General features: G+C 52.5%; 1 protein-coding gene across 1 annotated transcript in view; it reads left to right on the top strand.

Moving 5' to 3' along the window:
• The window catches only part of LOC140389164 (uncharacterized), a 119168-nt gene that overhangs the window by 47457 nt on the left and 49912 nt on the right, over positions 1-21799 (top strand). Inside the window, exons 5-7 of the mRNA XM_072473325.1 lie at positions 6208-6303; positions 7528-7873; positions 20233-20378. Coding sequence (XP_072329426.1) covers positions 6208-6303; positions 7528-7873; positions 20233-20378 — 588 coding nt within the window. The remainder of the gene's footprint in view (positions 1-6207; positions 6304-7527; positions 7874-20232; positions 20379-21799) is intronic.

The following is a 21799-nucleotide window of genomic DNA, read 5'->3' as shown; positions in this document are numbered from 1 at the left end:
ATGGGGGAGGGGGGATATGGGGGAGTGGGGGATATGGGGGAGTGGGGGATATGGGGGAGGGGGGATACGGGGGATATGGGGGAGTGCGGGATATGGGGGAGTGGGGGATATGGTGGAGGGGGGATATGGGGGATATGGGGGAGGGGGGATATGGGGGAGGGGGATATGGGGGATATTGGGGAGGGGGGATATGGGGAGGGGGGATATGGGGGAGGGGGGATATGGGGATATGGGTGAGGGGGGATATGGGGGAGGGGGGGTATGGGGGAGGGGGGATATGGGGGAGGGGGGATATGGGGGAGGGGGATATGGAGGGGGATATGGGGGAGGTGGGGGATATGGGGGAGGGGGGATACTGGGGGGATATGGGGAGGGGGGATATGGGGAGGGGGGATATGGGGGAGGGGGGATATGGGGGATATGGGTTGGGGGATATGGGGAGGGGTGATATGGGGGATATGGGGGAGGGGGGATATGGGGAGGGGGGATATGGGGGATATGGGGGAGGGGGATATGGGGGATATGGGGAGGGGGATATGGGGAGGGGGGATATGGGGGATATGGGGGAGGGGGATATGGGGGAGGGGGGATATGGGGGATATGGGTTGGGGGATATGGGGAGGGGTGATATGGGGGATATGGGGGAGGGGGGATATGGGGAGGGGGGATATGGGGGATATGGGGAGGGGGATATGGGGGATATGGGGAGGGGGATATGGGGAGGGGGGATATGGGGGATATGGGGGAGGGGGGATATGGGGGAGGGGGGATATGGGGGATATGGGGGAGGGGGGATATGGGGGAGGGGGATATGGGGGAGGGGGGATATGGGGGAGGGGGGATATGGGGGAGGGGTGATATTAGGGGAGGGGGGATATGCGGGAGGGGGGATATGGGGGATATGGGGGAGGGGGGATATGGGGGATATGGGGGAGTGGGGGATATGGGGGAGTGGGGGATATGGGGGAGGGGGGATATGGGCGATATGGGGGAGTGGGGGATACGGGGGAGTGGGGGATATGGGGGAGGGGGGATATGGGGGAGGGGGGATATGGGGGATATGGGGGAGGGGGGATATGGGGGAGGGGGATATGGGGGATATGGGGGAGGGGGGATATGGGGGATATGGGGGAGCGGGGATATGGGGAAGGGGGATATGGGGGATATGGGGGAGGGGGGATATGGGAGGGGGATATGGGGGATATGGGGGAGGGGGGATATGGGGGATATGGGGGAGGGGGGATATGGGGAGGGGGGATATGGGGGCGGGGGTATATGGGGAGGGGGGGATATGGGGGAGGGGGGATATGGGGAGGGGGGATATGGGGGAGGGGAGATATGGGTGAGGGGGATATGGGGGAGGGGGGATATGGTGGAGGGGGGAGGGGGGATATGGGGGAGGGCGGATATGGTGGAGGGGGATATGGGGGAGGGGGGATATGGGGGAGGGGGGATGGGGGGATATGGGGGAGGCGGGATATGGGGGAGGGGGGAGGATATGGGGGAGGGGGGGATATGGGGAGGGGGATATGGGGGAGGGGGATATGGGGAGGGGGGATATGGGGGAGGGGGGTTATGGGGGATATGGGGGTGGGGGGATATGGGGGAGGGGGGATAGGGGGGATATGGGGGAGGGGGGATATGGGGGATATGGGGAGGGGGGATATGGGGGAGGGGGGATATGGGGGATATGGGGGAGGGGGAATATGGGGGAGGGGGGATATGGGGGAGGGGGGATATGGGGAAGGGGGATATGGGGGAGGGGGGATATGGGAGAGAGGGGATATGGGGGAGGGGGGATATGGGGGATATGGGGGAGGGGGATATGGGGGAGGTGGGATATGGAGGAGGGGGGATATGGGGGATATGGGGGAGGGGGATATGGGGAGGGGGGATATTGGGGAGGGGGGATATGGGGGAGGGGGGATATGGGGGATATGGGGGAGGGGGGATATGGGGGAGGGGGGATATGGGGGAGGGGGATATGGGGGAGGGGGGATATGGGGGAGGGGGGATATGGGGAGGGGGGATATGGGGGAGTGGGGGATATGGGGGAGTGGGGGATATGGGGGAGGGGGGATACGGGGGATATGGGGGAGTGCGGGATATGGGGGAGTGGGGGATATGGTGGAGGGGGGATATGGGGGAGGGGGGATATGGGGGAGGGGGATATGGGGGATATTGGGGAGGGGGGATATGGGTAGGGGGGATATGGGGGATATGGGGGAGGGGGGATATGGGGATATGGGTGAGGGGGGATATGGGGGAGGGGGGATATGGGGGAGGGGGGATATGGGGGAGGGGGGATATGGGGGAGGGGGATATGGGGGAGGGGGGATATGGGGGATATGGGGGAGGGGGGGTATGGGGGAGGGGGTATATGGGGGAGGGGGGATATGGGGAGGGGGGATATGGGGAGGGGGGATATGGGGGATATGGGTTGGGGGATATGGGGAGGGGTGATATGGGGGATATGGGGGAGGGGGGGATATGGGGAGGGGGGATATGGGGGATATGGGGGAGGGGGATATGGGGGATATGGGGAGGGGGATATGGGGAGGGGGGATATGGGGGATATGGGGGAGGGGGGATATGGGGGAGGGGGGATATGGGGGATATGGGTTGGGGGATATGGGGAGGGGTGATATGGGGGATATGGGGGAGGGGGGATATGGGGAGGGGGGATATGGGGGATATGGGGGAGGGGGATATGGGGGATATGGGGAGGGGGATATGGGGAGGGGGATATGGGGGATATGGGGGAGGGGGGATATGGGGGAGGGGGGATATGGGGGATATGGGGGAGGGGGGATATGGGGGAGGGGGATATGGGGGAGGGGGGATATGGGGGAGGGGGGATATGGGGGAGGGGGGATATGGGGGAGGGGGGATATGCGGGAGGGGGGATATGGGGGATATGGGGGAGGGGGGATATGGGGGATATGTGGGAGTGGGGGATATGGGGGAGTGGGGGATATGGGGGAGGGGGGATATGGGCGATATGGGGGAGTGGGGGATACGGGGGAGTGGGGGATATGGGGGAGGGGGGATATGGGGGAGGGGGGATATGGGGGATATGGGGGAGGGGGATATGGGGGAGGGGGATATGGGGGATATGGGGGAGGGGGGATATGGGGGATATGGGGGAGCGGGGATATGGGGAAGGGGGATATGGGGGATATGGGGGAGGGGGGATATGGGAGGGGGATATGGGGGATATGGGGGAGGGGGGATATGGGGGATATGGGGGAGGGGGGATATGGGGAGGGGGGATATGGGGGCGGGGGTATATGGGGAGGGGGGGATATGGGGGAGGGGGGATATGGGGAGGGGGAATATGGGGGAGGGGGGATATGGGGGAGGGGGGATATGGGGGAGGGGGGATATGGGGATGGGGGGATATGGGGGAGGGGGGATTAAGTGGAGTGGATATGGGGAGGGGGATATGGGGGAGGGGGGATATGGGGGAGGGGGATATGGGGGAGGGGGGATGGGGGATATGTGTTGATGGGATATGGGGAGGGGGCAGGATATGGGGGAGGGGGGATATGGGGGAGGGGGGATATGGGGGGATATGGGGCAGGGGGGATATGGGGCAGGGGGGATATGGGGGAGGGGGGATATGGGGGAGGGTATGGATATGGGGAGGGGGGATATGGGGGAGGCTCACCCTGCCTGCTCTGACGAGGTCGTTCACCTTCTTGTGGCACTGGGTGCCTGTCCGTGGTGTCAGGGCCACAGCGGTGACGTCCTCTGCCACTTCCCTCCACAGACGCCGGCTGTGGCGTGGGGCAACTCTGCGACCGTGCCCGGGATACAGGGCGTCCCTCCTCTGCTCCACCGCGTCCAGGAGCGCCTCCACATCGCGTGACTCGAACCTCGGGGCTGAGCGACGGCCAGCCATCCAGTCGGGTGTTGCGGTCGGGTGGGGGGGAGCTGCGCGGCCTTATGAGCCGTCACGCCGTGCAGCGCGTATGACGCTGCACGGCGTGAACCACTGGGCAAGCGCGGATCCCGTTACGTCGCTGCTAGCCCATTTCGGGCCGGAGACTATCGTCCCATTTTTATGACGTGACGCAAGTGGGATTTGCGCCGTTTTTTGTGCCGATCGGCGGACTTTCCGCCGATAACGGAGAATTTCGCCCCTTTTTTTAAACTGTGTCGCTAAGTTCTAATGACGTCCACTGCATGGTTGCTTACCAAAGAGAAGCAGGACAACAGGGTCAACAGGAGAATAAGTGGAACGATACTTCATTTCTCACAGTCAACATATCCTCAATGTTAACTCCATGCCTCAGACCACAGATTGGCTTGCAAAGCAAATGGAGATCAGATGGTTCCTATGGACAGCAGCTGATCCCTCGTTCCAACTTTACCACCAGACAGCAATCTGCAAATCCACCCCAAACTGCTGAATGTGAAGAAGAAGAGGCCTCATAAAATTCTGGAGAGTTCCACATAGGGCAGGAAGAGTCAATTCGGCCTCTAAATGTTTGTCCTACCATTCAATCAAATCCTGGCTGGTCTGGGTCTTAACTCTAGTCAATTATTTGATTTTATGATCCTTAATGTCAAAAATCTATCAAACTCCATTATGACAGATGAAATTAAAATCTGGATTTAAAAATCTAATGATGACGTGAAACGATTGTTGTTTAAAAGAAAAAATCTGGCTCACAGGTCTGCATGTAAGTCAAGATCCACAGCGACATGATGGCACTGCAATGGCCTAGCAAGCCACTCAGTCAAGGGCAATTAGGGGTGGTCAAACACTCAGTTTGGGTTCTGCCAGAGTCATTCAGCTCCTGACCTCATTACAGCCTTGATTCAAAAGTGGTCAACAGAGCGGAATATCAGAAGTGAGGAGAGAGTGACTGCCCTTGACATCAAGGTAGCATTCGACCGAGTATGGCATTGAGGAACCCTAGCTAAACTGGAGGGAATGGGAATCAGGGGGAAAACTCTCTGCTGGTTGGAGTCATACCCGGCACAAAGGAAGATGTTGTGGTGGTTGGAGGTCAATTGTTGCAGCATCAGGACATCACTGCAGGAGTTCCTTAAGGTACAGCAGTTCCTCAGGGTGGTGTCCTTGGCCCAACCATCTCCAGCTCCTTCACCTTCCATCCATCATAAGGTCAGAAGTGGTGATGTTTGGTGATGACTGGACAATATTCAGCACCATTCATGACTCCCCAGATAATGAAGCAGTCCATGTCCATATGTAGCAAGACCTGGACAATATCCAGGCTTGGGCTGACAAGTGGCAAGTTACATTCACGTTACACAAGTGCCAGGTAATGACCATCTCCTACAAGAGAGGATCTAACCAACGGCCTTGACATTCAATGGCATTACATCACTGAACCCCCCCAATCAACATCTGGGGTTACCGTTAACCACAAACTGAACTGGACTAGCCATATAAATACTCTGGCTATCAGAACAGGTTGGAAATTAGGAATCCTACGGCAAGTAACTCAGCTTCTGACTCCTCAAAGCTTGTCCACCGTCTAGAAGGCACAAGTCAGGAGTGAGATGATAAACTCTCCATTTGTCTGGATCAGCTCAGCTCCAGCACTGAAGAAGCTCAACACCATCCAGGACAAAGCAGCCCTGCTTGATTGGCGTCCCTTCCACAAACATTCACTCCCTCCCCCTCCGATGGACAGTGTCAGCCGTGTGCACCATCGACAAGATTCACTGCAGGAACTCACCGAGGTTCCTCAGGCAGCACCTTCCAAACCCACGGCCACCACCATCTAGAAGGACAAGAGCAGCAGATACCTGGGATCGCCCCCACCTGGAGGTTCCCCTCCAAGTCACTCCCCATCCTGACTAGGAAATATATCGGCCGTTCCTTCAGTGTCACCGGGTCCAAATCCTGGAGCTCCCTCCCGAACAGCACGGTGGGTGTACCTACACCTCAGGGACTGCAGTGGCGTCAAGAAGGCAGCTCAGCACCACCTTGTCAAGGGGCAATTAGGGATGGGCAATAATGTTGGTCTAGTCAGTGGGCCCCACATTCTGGAATTGAATTTTGAATTTGTTCTGGCCGGGACAGCAGTGCTCACATCCCAGTGAATAGAAAACAGGAACCTATTCATTTTCTATATTCAAGACAGTGAGAATTTCCATTGTATAAACCAAATGGAATTTAATTTTCAGATATTTATGGTATGCTCACGTTAATTGATGTTCTTTGTTCAGGCGAAGCTGCGAACCTTCCTGAAGCCAGTCCAGGACAAGAAGAAGGACTGTAACGCTGTGAGAAGTGATTATGAGAAAATATTAAACCACATTCAGGTACTTTTGATGTCACTCTTTCTTTTTCTTTGACCAGTTCAATATTCAGTTCAAGGTTAGGTGGATTTATGAGCAGCAGGGTAACACAGTGGTTAGCACTGTTGCTTCACAGCTTCAGGGTCCCAGGTTCGATTCCCGGCTTGGGTCACTGTCTGTGCGGAGTCTGCACGTTCTCCCCGTGTCTGAGTGGGTTTCCTCCGGGTGCTCCGGTTTCCTCCCACAAGTCCAAAGATGTGCAGGTTAGGTGGATTGGCCATGCTAAATTGTCCTTCGTCTCCAAAAGGGTTAAGAGGGGTCATTGGGTTAGGGGGATAGGGTGGAAGTGAGGGCTTAAGTGGATCGGTGCAGACTCGATGGGCCGAATGGCCTCCTTCTGCACTGTGTTCTATGTTCTATTCGTCACCAAAATAAAATATCACTTCAGCAAATCTCCATGTTCTGGTAAAACCCGAGTTCAATACAATACAGCAACACAATCCTCAGTGTTTTGAAATTAATTTAAGGGATGTGGGTATCGCTGAGGGCACAGAGCCAACTACATTGGTGTAGGTCTGGAGTCACATGTAGGCCAGACCAGGTAAGGACGGCAGATTTCCTTCCCTAAAGGGCTTAGTGAACCAGATGGATTTTTAGGACAATCGACAATGGTTTCATGGTCGTCATCAAACTTTTAATTCCAGATTTTATTGAATACAAATTTCACCACCTGTCCTGGTGGGATTTGAACCTGGGTCACTGGTGCATTTCCCTGGCTCTTTTAATTACTAGTTCAGCGACAATACCACTGCCTCCCCGAAGAGAGGGTTTTACTCTCGGGGCGACACGGTGGCTCAGTGGTCAGCATTGCAGCCTCACAGTGCCAGGGACCCGGGTTTAATTCCGGCCTTGGGTAACTTCCTGTGCGGAGTTTGCACGTTCTCCCCGTGTCTGCGTGGGTTTCCTCCGGGTGCTCTGGTTTCCTCCCACAGCCCAAAGGTGTGCAGGTTAGGTGGATTGGCCATGCAAAATTGCCCCTCAGTGTCCAAAAGGTTAGGTAAGGTTACAGGGATGGGGCAGAGGATTGGGCCCAGGTAAGGTGCTCTTTCAGAGGGTCGGTGTCGATTTGATGGGCCGAATGGGCTCCTTCTGCACTGCAGGGATTCTATGAATATTCTTATGAAGAAAACTGCACAACGTTTTTGGAATGTTCATTTCTATTTATCAACCTCCGTCCTCTTTCTCCAGGACCAAGGTATAAATGCAGAGAAAGAGATCAATGCCCAATTTGAGAAACTTCACCAGTTTCTCCGTGAGGAAGAGAGGATTGTATTGGAAGGTCTGAAACTGGAGAAAGAGGAAAAGAGTCAGGAGATGAAGGAGAGGATTGAGAAGATAACGGAGGAAATCTCATCGCTTTCCGCTGCTGTTCAGGATATTGAACAAGAGCTGAGGGAACAAGACAACATCAAGTTTTTAATGGTAGCTCTTCATCTGTTTTTTTTTTTCTTTGTCGCTTCCTTGACACCGTGTCCGAGATCATGCAGGTTGGCTAAAAAAAAACCTGAAACCTTGCCAGTTACGAGAACTGAAGGCTGACAGATCTGCTGAGAATTCCCGGAATTTCCTGAATTGTTCGGAATACGTCCCTGCTGACTCCGACACGTCAACTGCCATTTCAAGCTCCAATGAGCGTTGATTGGCAGAAGGAGGTTCCCCGTCTCATTCGGGCCTATTACGATCCCGGACCAGATCCCAACAGTTGCTAGGATACCGGATAGAAACCCCAATATTCTATTTAACCTGTATGACTGTGAGGAAAGTGTACTTCGCTGCAGGAGTGATTTCACCCACAAACAGGGATATGGCATATTAAAACAAACTTTATTACTAACACAGTCTCAATACCTTTAACCTTTTCAATACAAATAGCTTTCAATTATCAGTTGAACAATGTTTCTGAATACAGTGACACAATAACCCTTAACCGCTATCTTTACTCCCATTCAAACAAACCCATCTCAAACCAAAATCCACTTTGAAATACAGTTAGAACACTCAGAAATATTTGCTGTAAAGGGATAAACCACTTTGAGAGAGTGATATCCCTCAGGAACCAGCTGCAGTTTCTTGCCTGTCTCAACGTATTTCTTAACCTGCCAACCCTTTTCACCGGCAGATCTTTAACTCACTGTCTTGAGGTCAGCTGCTTCTGGCCTGTCCCCAGTCAAAGCTTTAACTGAACTGTTTAGGAAAGACACCGCTCGTGTGTCCACAGACAGATCTTTAACTGAACTGTGTTGGGAGCAGCTGCTTGTCTTCTGTTCAGATCCCAACCTAAAACTACACTGAAACCCCAGAAACTGCTTCAGTCCTGGCTCCTCCCATTAACTGCATCACCTTGCAAAGCTGAACACAGTGGCCGCAATCTTCCGGCCACACTGTGCCAGAAAAACATTTCCCTGCGGTGCAGTGTGCGGTGAAAGCCGGGAGCCCCCACTCCCAGTATCTACCCGGCTCGCCATGCTTTGTGACATTCAAAACAATCTCGCGAGACATTGCAAGGTGAATCCCGCCCGCGATGGCCTGTGGCGGCCGCGCCATGCAACATGGCGCCGGTCGTGGGTGGATCCGGTCTGCCAAAAACTGCCACCATGTAACCAACCTCACCACCATCCCCGGACCACCCCCCACCAGTCCCCGCTGCCCCCGCTGAAGCCCCCTCTGACAGTGGAACAGCCCCCTCTCCCAACTGTGGTGGCGTCCCCCCGACTGAGACCGCAGCCGCCACGCGATATCCCTGAATGGTGCGAGCACGCGAGAGCGATGCCGTCGGGGACTCGGCCCATTGGGGACGGAGCATCAGGAGAGGGCCTCAGGTGACATCCTGAGGCCGTCCTGACAGCGTGCGGCGTACTCCCCGAGTGTGCCATTTTCGAGGCGGTGGAGCATCGCAAACATGGTGAACGTGGATTTTCCGGCCGATCGCCGAATGCGATTTTGGCGTCAGCGATCGGAGAATCCAGCCCCATTTAAAATGGCGTCCCAATCGCTCGCTGCAACAGGGGGTACTGGCGACGCAGGCCCTCTTTAGGCCCCTTATTCAACACGTGTTTCTCAGCGCTCGAGTGCCAGGAAACACGTGGTTAAATGTGCTCGCTCGGGGACTTTGTTTCCTTCGAATTATCTCTCCTCAGGGAACCCCCTTAATATAAGCATAAATACATGAGCCCAAACCTTTGCAATGCTTTAATTGCACCTCTGGCTGCCTTGCAAACAGGATTTTTAAAAACACGACTGCAGCGGTCATACGCACCGTAACCCAGACTTTTCATGCTGACTGCACCAAATATATACACGATAATATATCTGAAATCCCCACATTATAACTTGAGAGGGCGCAACTCCACATCATGTGTGACTGACCAGGCGTCTCTCCCGCTCTTACCACCGGCCATTGGCACGTTTGGAAGGATTTACAGGTGAACAATCAGCCTGTTTGGCCACGTTTTGAACGCACCTTTCTTGGCCGTCAGGTCCGAAGGTGGGACTCGAACCTGGAATTTCTGACTCAGAGCCAGGGACCTGACCCACTGCACCACAAGACCTCCCAGTAACCAATGGTTGATCCCTCACTCTGAGATTGTGATCCCTAGTTCTATTCTCCCCAGCCAGGGCAAACATTCTCCCAATATACACTCTGGGCAGGATTTTCCAGTCCCCCCTGTTGCCAGGATCATCCACTCCCACTGAAAGTCATTGGCTAGGCCACTGAATCTACCGTGGCGGGTCTCACCTCGACAGGCCGCAACATCCCTACCTCTCAAAAGCCCCTTAACCATTGTGCATTTCAATGCGACCGCTGCTCATTAATCTGAACACCAAGGTGGGAATTTCACGTGCTTCCTGCCCGCGGTGTGTTCCGGTCCCACCGAAGTCAACTCTCCACAGCGGGTTCTTTGGTGGCCACGCAAGAGGGGGCGGCATGTGTGGTGGGATAATTCCGGCCTAAGGAAAATAGGCCTGGGGTGAAATGTCCCAGTCCAGCCAGTGGAATGTTCCAGTCCAGCCCGTGGAATGTTCCAGTCCAGCCCGTGGAATTTTCCAGTCCAGCCAGTGGAATATTCTAGTCCAGCCAGTGGAATGTTCTAGTCCAGCCAGTGGAATGTTCCAGTCCAGCCCGTGGAATTTTCCAGTCCAGCCAGTGGAATGTTCCAGTCCAGCCCGTGGAATGTTCTAGTCCAGCCAGTGGAATGTTCCAGTCCAGCCAGTGGAATGTTCCAGTCCAGCCCGTGGAATGTTCCAGTCCAGCCCGTGGAATTTTCCAGTCCAGCCAGTGGAATGTTCTAGTCCAGCCCGTGGAATGTTCTAGTCCAGCCAGTGGAATGTTCCAGTCCAGCCAGTGGAATGTTCTAGTCCAGCCAGTGGAATGTTCTAGTCCAGTCAGTGGAATTTTCCAGTCCAGCCCGTGGAATGTTCCAGTCCAGCCCGTGGAATGTTCCAGTCCAGCCAGTGGAATGTTCCAGTCCAGCCAGTGGAATGTTCCAGTCCAGCCAGTGGAATATTCTAGTCCAGCCCGTGGAATATTCTAGTCCAGCCAGTGGAATATTCTAGTCCAGCCAGTGGAATGTTCTAGTCCAGCCAGTGGAATTTTCCTGGTCAGCCAGTGGCATGCATCACCACAGGATCCCATCCCTCGACTAATGGGAAGGGCAGGAAAATCCCAGCCCTCGTCTACTCAATTTTTCCTGTTATGGTACCTGAACCAGATCCCAATTCATATTGAGACCCCAACTATTTTTCAATTTGTAAACTGTGAGGAAAGGCATCTTCACTCCAGGAGCGATTCCACTGACGAGTATTAAAGGAAACTTTATTATTCACACAGAATTTATCGCATTGTATTCCAAGAGAAAAATGCCTTTTTATAATAGTTAAACAGTTCTATAAAAACAACGTAAGGTCTTTTCTAAATTTGTGAAGTGATTAGTGTAGCCGCTTAAAATGGCTAACTCCCGATTAGAATGGCCAAACCCCGATTTAAAATGGCGAACGGAAGAGGCTGATGGGAAAATCAGCCAACAGGACTCAAACAGACAGCTGCAGACAAAACTGTGTATTCGCCTCTGGGGAGGCCAGACAGAATTGATACTTGCAGCCATCAACACAACAACACACCAGCTATCTGCATAATAAGTAGCAATCCCGGGAACAATATGCTACAAATTAGAAACACAAAGCCAACCCAGACGTTTCGGCGCCAACAGGAGCTTACACAAAGAGAGGTGAATGACCACCCCTCGATCAAGGAATCGCTCCAGCATTGGAGAATATCAAACCAAGTGATTGGGACCAAGTCCAATCACTTGGAACCAGGTACAAGGTCCGCCCCGAGAGGCGGGAAGCCCCTGGGGACTATAAGAATAGGGGCCAAGTTCAAATCGACCCTTCTCCTCCTCTGCACACCCTTCGAGACCCTTCTGCTGACCTTCTACAACAGCCGCAAGAACCGTAAGTCTTACTCCAACGCTCGCTACGAGATAGGCACTCCTGACTATCGACCTGTACCCGCTTTGAATCCCGCAGGCTCAGAACCCATACGAAAGGCCATTCGTTTCCCTGACCGGGTGGGCCATTTCCAAAGTTAAGTATTGGCCTGTTAGTTGTAGGAAGTAGCTTAGAAGTAGAATTAATGTATAAGTGTTGATTACTGTATATAATAAATGTGCATTGATTTAACTCTTACTAAGCGGTGTGTTGGATAATTGATCATTACTCGGACTTGAACCACGTGGCGGTATCCGAAAGATACCTGGCGACTCAAGAGCAAAGGTGATAGAACAAGAGTAATTAAACTAATGCTAAAACGAGCAACATTTTGGCGACTCCTGACGGGACCCGATCTAGAAGTGGAAAACCACTCCGGTAGAACCCAAGAAATTTTGAATTTGAATCCAATTGGAAACAGAAAACCACAAGTGTTCAAGCAGTTCTAATCAATAGTCATAATTCGGAAGTGTGTGCATGCATGCGTAACTAACAGGGCTAGAAGGTAAAACTGATCGATTTTTGTTGCGTCAAAACTGTCGGAAGTCTGTATTTTCGGAAAGTAGCGAAAGCCGTACCCGCATTTACAACACCGCCTTAGCCCCCTGTTCCAAATTTAGAAGAAGCAGTCGGATAGCAAAGATGGCCATGCAGGCAATGCAGCGCCTCATGAACCCTGAGGAATTTGCGGTCGCAGCGACCAGCAGCAGTAGAGTGGGACAGTGTCCCATTTGGGAGGAGAAAATCCGGAAATATCTCAAGGGCAAAGGATGGCCCCTGTGGAATGATTTCTGCGATAATGAGGAATCAGGCCCCGGGAGTATAGGACATACTTGGTGGGAGAACCTGAGCGAGATACACAAAAAGAGCTTGGAAAAAGCTCGCAAGCTGATGGCAATCGTGTCCTGTTTGGCACAATTGCGAGGCACAGAGGAGGTCGTCAAGACGCTCCGCAAAGAAGTTGAGGGCATACATCGGATGAGTAAAGTCAATGTAAGCGAAGTTGAAAAAGAGAATTTAGAATTAAGGAGGAAATTGGCAGCAAAAGATGGAGAGGTGACTGACGCCAAACGGGGTCACCAGTCTTGTCTGGCGCATTTAAGCAGTTTCCAGTCGCAATATGAAAAGGCTTATCAGGACACGCAACGTGCAGTCCTGGTAAGAGAAGAGACAGAAAAACAGGTAGAGACGCTACAGAAACAGCGTAGTGATCTCAAGGCAGCGTTAAGAGCACTCCACGCTGCCACCACAGAACAAAGGCAGAGCACCATAGATCACGCAAAGTGCCGGAAGCAGATTGCAGAGCTGCAGTCACTGCTCTCTGTTCAGAAAGGTTTTCAGGAAACCTTTGTGGATAAGTTAGACCAGGAAGACGGCCCTGATTGGGAAGAGTTACAAGAAACAGCGCAGAGATATGTTCAGAGAACATGTGCGCAGGGAAAGCCCCAAAAGAGAAAAGCACCCCAACCTCCCACACAGCAGATAGTTCACGCTCCGATGAACCCTGTAACCACCCTCCGCACAGCCACACCGGACGATGCGGAATATCTATATTCCACCCCCTTAACAGTGACCCAATTACGGGACGCGTGCGAGAAGATCACACCGTTCCTCCCACCTCAGACCCCCACCATTTCTTTGCCACAGTTAGACGTCAGGCGCACATGTACGGCCTGGACGAGAGAGAGCATGTAAAGCTCATGGCTTTAAGTTTAGATCTGTCGGTAGCAGCAGCCCTTCCCGACCCACAGAATGTAGGAGGCACCCTTGCAGAAATGCATACCGCGATCCTGGATGCGATCGGGTATAACCAGGGTGACCCCGTAGATGGCCTCAATAAATGTAGGCAGAAGAAATCTGAGCACCCCACAGCGTTCGCTGGACGCCTGTGGATTCACTTCGCAGCAGTCTTTGGAGACGTAGACCGTGCCCATTTGTCCCCAGACAACATGGCCAAATGGACCCGCACCCTTATCTCCCATGCCACAGAAACAGGACAAACAGCTTGTGCGAATTACGACCCCTCAGAGGAAGCCCACAATGAGAAATGGGTTTTAAAAAGATTGTCCCGCGCCTGGGAGCAGTCTGTACAAAACAAACCCGCAGTTAAAAATCCCGAAGAACAGCAGGCAGAAGCAGACAAACCCGCAGTTAGGGAACCCGAGGAAGAGCAGGCAGACATGCATCCAGATAAAACGCACCAGAACCCCGCATGGGTAAACAAAGGAAGGAACAGCCCCCCACAGAAACCACCGGAATGTCACAATTGCGGACAATTAGGACATTACGCACAAGAATGTCAAGCCCCCCTGAAACAGCAACGGAATCAGCCCACAAATGCCCCCCGAACCAGCAAAGACACCAACAGCCCCGACCCCCCACCCAGGGAACCATACCCAAGGGAACAATGCACCAGAGAGTCTGCTCCACCTTATGTGCCCCAGGGGTCATGTTACAACTGTGGGCAGCCAGGACACTTGCCCGAGATTGCAGGAGACCCCCACCAGCTAGACTAGCCCCCAGATATGAAAGAGAACACCACCCACAGCAGCTACAAGGTCCCAGCTGCCCCATGCAAACTGGGAGCGCTTACCCACCACTTCTCATGGCAACGTTACCTCAGCAAGGCCACTTCATTTTTGTTTCACGCCTCCTTCCTTTCTTCTTCGGTCACGCTGCACTCCCTTCATATGCTAATTACACCCCAGCCCAAAGGTGATTTACGATGTCCCGTATTCTGATGGAACCTGCAGAATGTTTTATGTTGTTAGTAAGTTTGTTTAATGTTGTATGTCCGACAGGAGAATGTTTCCACACGCCTGTTCAGCGGAACTAGCTTATCTGCAGAAACTGGTCAAGAGACCACACGCTCGTTCAGAGGAACTAGCTTTTCAGCTGATAGTTGTTCGGGTATCAGACGCCCGATCATAACTGCCCTTCTGGTTCGAAGGATAGAACCACTTCGGCAGCCCCACCACGATGACTACATTTTTGCCCGTTCTTGTCGGTTGCTCAGGCAGTGGAGAAACGGCTTGAGACCCGCCCTGCCTGGGGACCCCCCGCTGGTCAACTACGCTTGGGTAGGAGAGATACGGCATTGGTAGCCGTCCTACCCGGGGACTCCATCCATCTCTTACCCGTCGCGACCCATACGCACCTCATTTTGACATTTTTCATTTCAAAAAGTTTTGTTTGTTTCGGGAACCTTTAGGTTGCCGCCATCTGCTATTTACATCCTGGAACATTTGGATGGTAACTCAGCACTGGTTCATGATTGGGAAGTGTGCCGTGTCCTAAAATTTGTTTTTGGAAAAAAAAATAAGGGAGTCACACATAGTGACCAATTATAAAGGGAATAATTGGCACCAAAGGACAGACACACTAACATACCGGATATTAAACAAAGATAGTTACAGATACGATGCTTGTTTCTACAGAACTCCAGAAGCTCCAGGACCGGAGAAAATAAAGAGAAGAGAAGAAAGAGAAGGAAAGAGAACAGCCATGAAGACTTCCTTCACCTTGATCAACACACTGTTTGTGGACATTTGGTTGCGCGTGAACGCGAACCCCATGACTTCAAACCCCCCAGCCGTTAATGTTTCACTGCCCCGCAGTACCCAGAGCACAGTCACCAACGACACTGCATCATCCTGGTGTGCCAGGTTCATAACCTGGTACTCCCTGTCCTATGTGATCGAAACACTGTTAGCGTTGGTGATACTCTGCTGTGTAGTGCAGACTATGCGCCTACGTAAATGGAGGAGAGCCTACCGCGAAAACCCCGGTATATAGGATCAGATCCCCTATGTTCGGTTACGACCAGACCCCCGACCCCCGCGAATAAAATATTAAAGTGCATTCACTTGCGTTTATTGTTGTAAATAAAGAGATGAAAAAAAAAAACTTTTTCATGAGCAAAAATTGTACGATCCTGAGCTTGACTGCCAAGCCAGGAAAGACTGTATGCAACGCTGTGATTTTGTTGGATGATTGAGGAAGGTAGGAAAATGGAATGTTTAGCGAGGGTAGTATATTAAGGATAAATTAGAGGTTCCAAGTTTATTGTTTTGTAATGCATGTCCCTGTCTGACATAGCGCCCTTAGAATTTTTAGTTGAATTTTTTTGTGCATAGGTCAATGCAGAGGCCATGTAGGAGGTGTGTTCCCCGGTCAGGGAATGGAAAGTAACAATCATGATGTGATCCTTCACGCTTCGCGTTAGGATCACAAGGAGGGTAGTGTAGCCACTTAAAATGGCAAACTCCCGATTAGAATGGCCAAACCCCGATTTAAAATGGCTGAAGAGGCTGATGGGAAAATCAGCCAACAGGACTCAAACAGACAGCTGCAGGCAAAACTGTGTATTCGCCTCTGGGGAGGCCAGACAGAATTGATACTTGCAGCCATCAACACAACAACACACCATCCATCTGCATAGGAAGTAGCAATCCCGGGAACAATATGCTACAAATTAGTAACACAAAGCCAACCCAGACTTTTCGGCGCCAGCAGGAGCTTACACAAAGAGAGGTGAATGACCACCCCTCAATCAAGGAATCGCTCCAGCATTGGAGAATATCGAACCAAGTGATTGGGACCAAGTCCAATCACTTGGAACCAGGTACAAGGTCCGCCCCGAGAGGCGGGAAGCCCCTGGGGACTATAAGAATAGGGGCCAAGTTCAAATCGACCCTTCTCCTCCTCTGCACACCCTTCGAGATCCTTCTGCTGACCTTCTACAACAGCCGCAAGAACCGTAAGTCTTACTCCAACGCTCGCTACGAGATAGGCACTCCTGACTATCGACCTGTACCCGCTTTGAATCCCGCAGGCTCAGAACCCATACGAAAGGCCATTCGTTTCCCTGACCGGGTGGGGCATTTCCAAAGTTAAGTATTGGCCTGTTAGTTATAGGAAGTAGCTTAGAAGTAGAATTAATGTATAAGTATTGATTACTGTATATAATAAATGTACGTTGATTTCACTCTTACTAAGCGGTGTGTTGGATAATTGATCATTACTCAGACTTGAACCACGTGGCGGTATCCGAAAGATACCTGGCGACTCAAGAGCAAAGGTGATAGAACAAGAGTAATTAAACTAAGGCTAAAACGAGCAACATTAGTTTATTTTGATGATGTCATCCACACACCCAGTGACACACACAGTTACACACACACAGTTGCACACACAGTTACACACACCCAGTTACACACACAGTTACACACACAGTTACACACACACACCCAGTTACACACACAGTTACACACACCCAGTTACACACACAGTTACACACACAGTTACACACACACACACAGTTACACACACAGTTACACACCCAGTTACACACACACAGTTACACACAGACAGACTTTGGATGAAAAACAGTTTCTGAGAATCTGCTCCGGTTCTGAACCGGATCTGGGAAAAGGTCGGGGCCTCAGGGTGTTGACATCATCCCTGACATCACAATGACTTGACCCCGTGATCAGGGTCAGAGGCAGAGGTCGGGGTTGGGGGTCAGAAACCGCCATTGACAACAGGTTGTCACTAAATGTGTTGTTTAATTTGCAAATTGTAAAATCCCAATCAGACTGTAAATAAAAACAACCCAAATAAAAATGTCAGAGAATTAAAATGAAAAGGAAATTAAATATCTTGAACTTTCCCCTGCATTGTAGTGCCACTTTCAGCCAGACGATGGTGATGTTGAGCTGTACAAAGTTCAGTGAAGTTTTACAGCGCAATATCGCCATCTGCTGCTGGATACCTGGTACTGGCAAGAATACCAAAAACCCAAAATGCTTAAACACTCGCTGATCAGACAATTCAGTCAGGACCTTTCTTCACAACTGAAAGAGAATTGGATCAGAAACAATGGAGAGAAAATAAACACGATCCTGAACTTTCCACTTCTATGCTGCTGTCACACACCAAGACCCTATCGGGAAATTCCACCCAGCCGGTCTGGACAATATTCCAAAAAGCCCAGGTTGGGAGAGTGAATTTCCCAGTTTGGGATCCTGCTGTGTGTCAGGAGCTGAATTCACAAATCTGGGTCTGGATTCCGAATACAGAGAGGATAAGAATGACCTCCTGGTTAGGACAGCACGGTGGCGCAGTGTTAGCACTGCAATCTCATGGTACTGAGGTCCCAGGTTCAATCCCGGCTCTGTGTCACTGACTGTGTGGAGTTTGCACAATCTCCCAGTGTTTGCATGGGTTTCGCCCCCACAACCCAAAGATGTGCAAGGTAGGTGGATTGAACACGCTAATTTGCCCCGTAATTGGAAAAAATGAATTGGGTACTCTAAATTTATACTTAAAAGAAGAATGACCTCCTGGTTTAATAACTGGGACATTGGTGGATAGTTAGAATGGGAGAATGAAAGTGAAATTAGACAGAGCAACACCACCTCCCCCTGGCTGACAATGGTATTGCAGCAATAAAATTGGATTTTTAAAACCAGTGCAGCAGCTCCTGGTGAGACTGGAACAACATGTTTCCCTGTTCAATTAACCAGCAGATCAAATTAATAACAAAAACAGAAAGTTCTGGCAAAATGTACAGCAGTTTCATTTTACTGTTTGTCTGCACGTTCTCCCTGCGTCTGCGTGGGTTTACTCCGGGTGCTCCGGTTTCCTCCCACAGTCCAAAGACGTGCAGATTAGATGGATTGGCCATGATAAATTGTCCTTAGTGACCAAAAAGATTAGGAAGGGTTATTGGGTTACAGGGATAGGGTGGATGTGTCCCACCCAGGACCCACATCACACTGCAGCTAAGCTCCCAGCAGACACACACTGCCCAGCCTCACCCCCATCTGTAGGACCTGCCCACACACAAGCCTATAAGCATGGAGGCGATTGGAGGCACACGGTTACCCTCTCCACTCCACGACCAGGTGCCACCATGCTGGTGGGATAGCACACAGCCCACCCAGTGAGGAGACCCACAGTAAACCCCACTGGAGGAAACAGGACACAGGCCGCTGACACGGGTTTCGGCACCCACTGGTACCCCTGTCGATAGGGATGATCGGTGAGGATAGAGCCTCCCCACATCACAGGCCCTGTCCCTCCTCCCTTCACTCCACCTTCCCTGTCCCTCCTCCCTTCCCTGTCCCTCCTCCCTTCCCTGTCCCTCCTCCCTTCCCTGTCCCTCCTCCCTTCCCTGTCGCTCCTCCCTTCCCTGTGGCTCCTCCCTTCCCTGTCCCTCCTCCCTGCACTCCAACCCACTACCCCAGCTTCTTCTCCCTCCCTCCGAGGGTCCTACCAGCATCACCACAGGGTGTTGGCGCTGGGTTGGCAGTATCAGCGGGTCTTGTCCGCGGGACGGAGGATGATGACGACTCGCTGGGAGATGAGCTCTGGATCTCCTCATCGTTTGATACAGTCTGACTCCTGCCTTTAGGATCACATTCCACTGTCCACCCGGGTCATCCCTGCATGTGTGCCGGCCAATCCGCCTCACAGGCCCATATAGCTTGTGGGGAGGGGGTTTGGGGAGATAGTGAGTGGTAACGGCTCACTCACTGGGTAAGCTGACAGACACGGCGGCCTCACACTTCTGGCCCTGTTTCCTGCCACCTCTCACTGAGGGGGACCCCAGGTGGGACGTTCAAGTGTCCTGGGGCCCTGCCCCCGCCATACATTCCAGAAGCTCGATCCCTGTCCGGACTACAGCTGCTTCCTGGGATCGGGCAGCCCTCCGACCGCCCGCTCCCTCGGGAGTCCCTGCCTCCACCTGATGTGCTGCAGCCTGTGTGAAGTGAGCACCAGAAGGTGGCCCAGGAGCCTCTTCACTAAAATGCCCCCTGAGGTGATAGTCTCTGCGATGGTGGAGGGTGCAGGTGACAGCAGTGACGAGAAGTCGGTGTCTTCCCCGGACTGGTGCTCCGGGGTGTTCTGGGGATGTGGCTGGGGGCCAGCGAGCGGAGCTCCTCACTGCACAAAACGGGGCGATGTGCGGCCTCGGCCCCGCGTTCCCCACAGGCACCTTACCCAACGTGGGGGGCGTTTTATCGCCATGTGTTTCTCGGCACTGCGAGCTCCGGGAAACACGTGGTTAAATACGCTCGCTCCGGGACTTTGTTCCCTTTTAGTTGAATCGCGCCCTTACTCTCCCAAATGGAGAATCCCGGCCATAATATTTGATATGAGGCCACATGTGGAGGTGGTTATTCAATGTGATCCTCCACAGACAAACCTCTCCCTTAATCCTCTCCCTGGATGTATAAAAGATATTCATCTGGAGTGAGTGCAATGTTTCCTCAAGGCAATTGAGAAAATGGGCTTTGCTGACACTTTGAGGAAATGGATTGCAATCCAGGGCTTGTTCCCCAGGTCCACAGTGAACAGCAGCTGGCTCCATCCCCCTCAGCTCTCCTCCTCCCTCAACAGGCAGACAAAGCCTCATTCCCAGGCTTCCTGCCCCAACCTTGGTCATGGACACGAGTCTGGTCCACAAGGTGGAGATGTATCAGGAGGATGAGGATTTTCAGGGAGGAAAGGTTCAGCTGGGAATGGCGGAGTTTCCACTTGCTGAAGTTTGTAAAGTATGGATGGGTTCTGGAGACAGAGCTTCATCTGAGAGTTCCTGTGTTGGTGATGTTTGGGGAGCCGACAGTTTCAGCTGACCGAGCTGAGAATGATGTTTAGAAAGTGGATTAGGTGCATGAATCAGACTTTAATTCCAATCAGGACCATTTTTATCCTCATTTCTTTATAACAAATCATTTAAACATAAACTCTCTTTGATATTTATATAGAAAATGGTTCAAATATAAGGAGCGGGATTCTCCGTCCGGCCGCACCGGATTTCAGGTTCACCCCGCCGGCGGGATTCTCCGTCCGGCCGCACCGGATTTCAGCTTCACCCCGCCGGCGGGATTCTCCGTCCGGCCGCCCCGGATTTCAGGTTCACCCCGCCGGCGGGATTCTCCGTCCGGCCGCCCCGGATTTCAGGTTCACCCCGCCGGCGGGATTCTCCGTCCGGCCGCCCCGGATTTCAGGTTCACCCCGCCGGCGGGATTCTCCGTCCCGCCGGCTGGTCAATGGGGTTCCCCATTGTGGGGCAGCCCCACACCATCGGGAAACCTCCGGGCTGCCGGCAAAATGGAGAATCCTGACGGCGGAGAATCCAGCCCAAGATATAAATCAGGACAGAGGAACTTATCTGAGTTTTACCAGGGTTAATGACATCCAGCATTTCTCTCCACACTGGGAACGGGAAAGGGCTGTTGAATCTTCCGATGGACAGGACACCATCTGCTAGTGACAGCTTTTTACCCTCCTCGCAAATCCTGTAAATAGTTGATTATAAATTGACCATAAACACTTTGCTGAGTAATTTTCCCAACTTGCACTGAGTTTCAGTAAAGTTCATGTCCTACCGGTCTTCCGGTGACAGCCATGGAGTGAGTGGTCGCACATTTGGTAGCTCCTGCTCGTGGCGGTCTTTTTTGGGCTTTGCCCCCGGTTTTCAAGTGGAAAAAGGTTCAGGAGTGTGAGTCGAGGAGATTGACCCTCTAGTTTATGGAGCTGAGGACCAGAAGTGCCCGAAAAAGAAGGAACAAGTTGGTCGAAGTGGGTGTGGAGCTGGAAATGCACGTGGAGATGGCGAAGGGGCAGGAAGCGGCCTTGCCGGCTCAGTGGTCGGCGGAGCAGCTGGTGAGCTTTTTGAATGAGGAGTTCACCCAGCAACGAAAGGAGAGTCTGGAGGACCTGGTCCAGGCGGTGGACTCGATCAAGGCGGTGGTTGACCGCGTGGAGACGAGACTGGCAGCTCAGGGTCGGGCAATCCAGACGTTGGAGGGGTTGGCGGGGGAACACGACGACCAGGTCACCTCGATGGCAGTGGAGATGGGGCTGATGCAGGACCACCAGAAGCAGTTGGAGGAGAAGGTGGAGGATGTGGAGAACCGGTCGTCACATAGAACATAGAACATAGAAAATACAGCACAGAACA

The sequence above is a fragment of the Scyliorhinus torazame genome, chromosome 14 (assembly GCF_047496885.1).
Source record: "Scyliorhinus torazame isolate Kashiwa2021f chromosome 14, sScyTor2.1, whole genome shotgun sequence".
In the NCBI taxonomy this organism is placed as follows: domain Eukaryota; kingdom Metazoa; phylum Chordata; class Chondrichthyes; order Carcharhiniformes; family Scyliorhinidae; genus Scyliorhinus; species Scyliorhinus torazame.
This window is presented reverse-complemented; position numbering and strand designations above follow the sequence as displayed.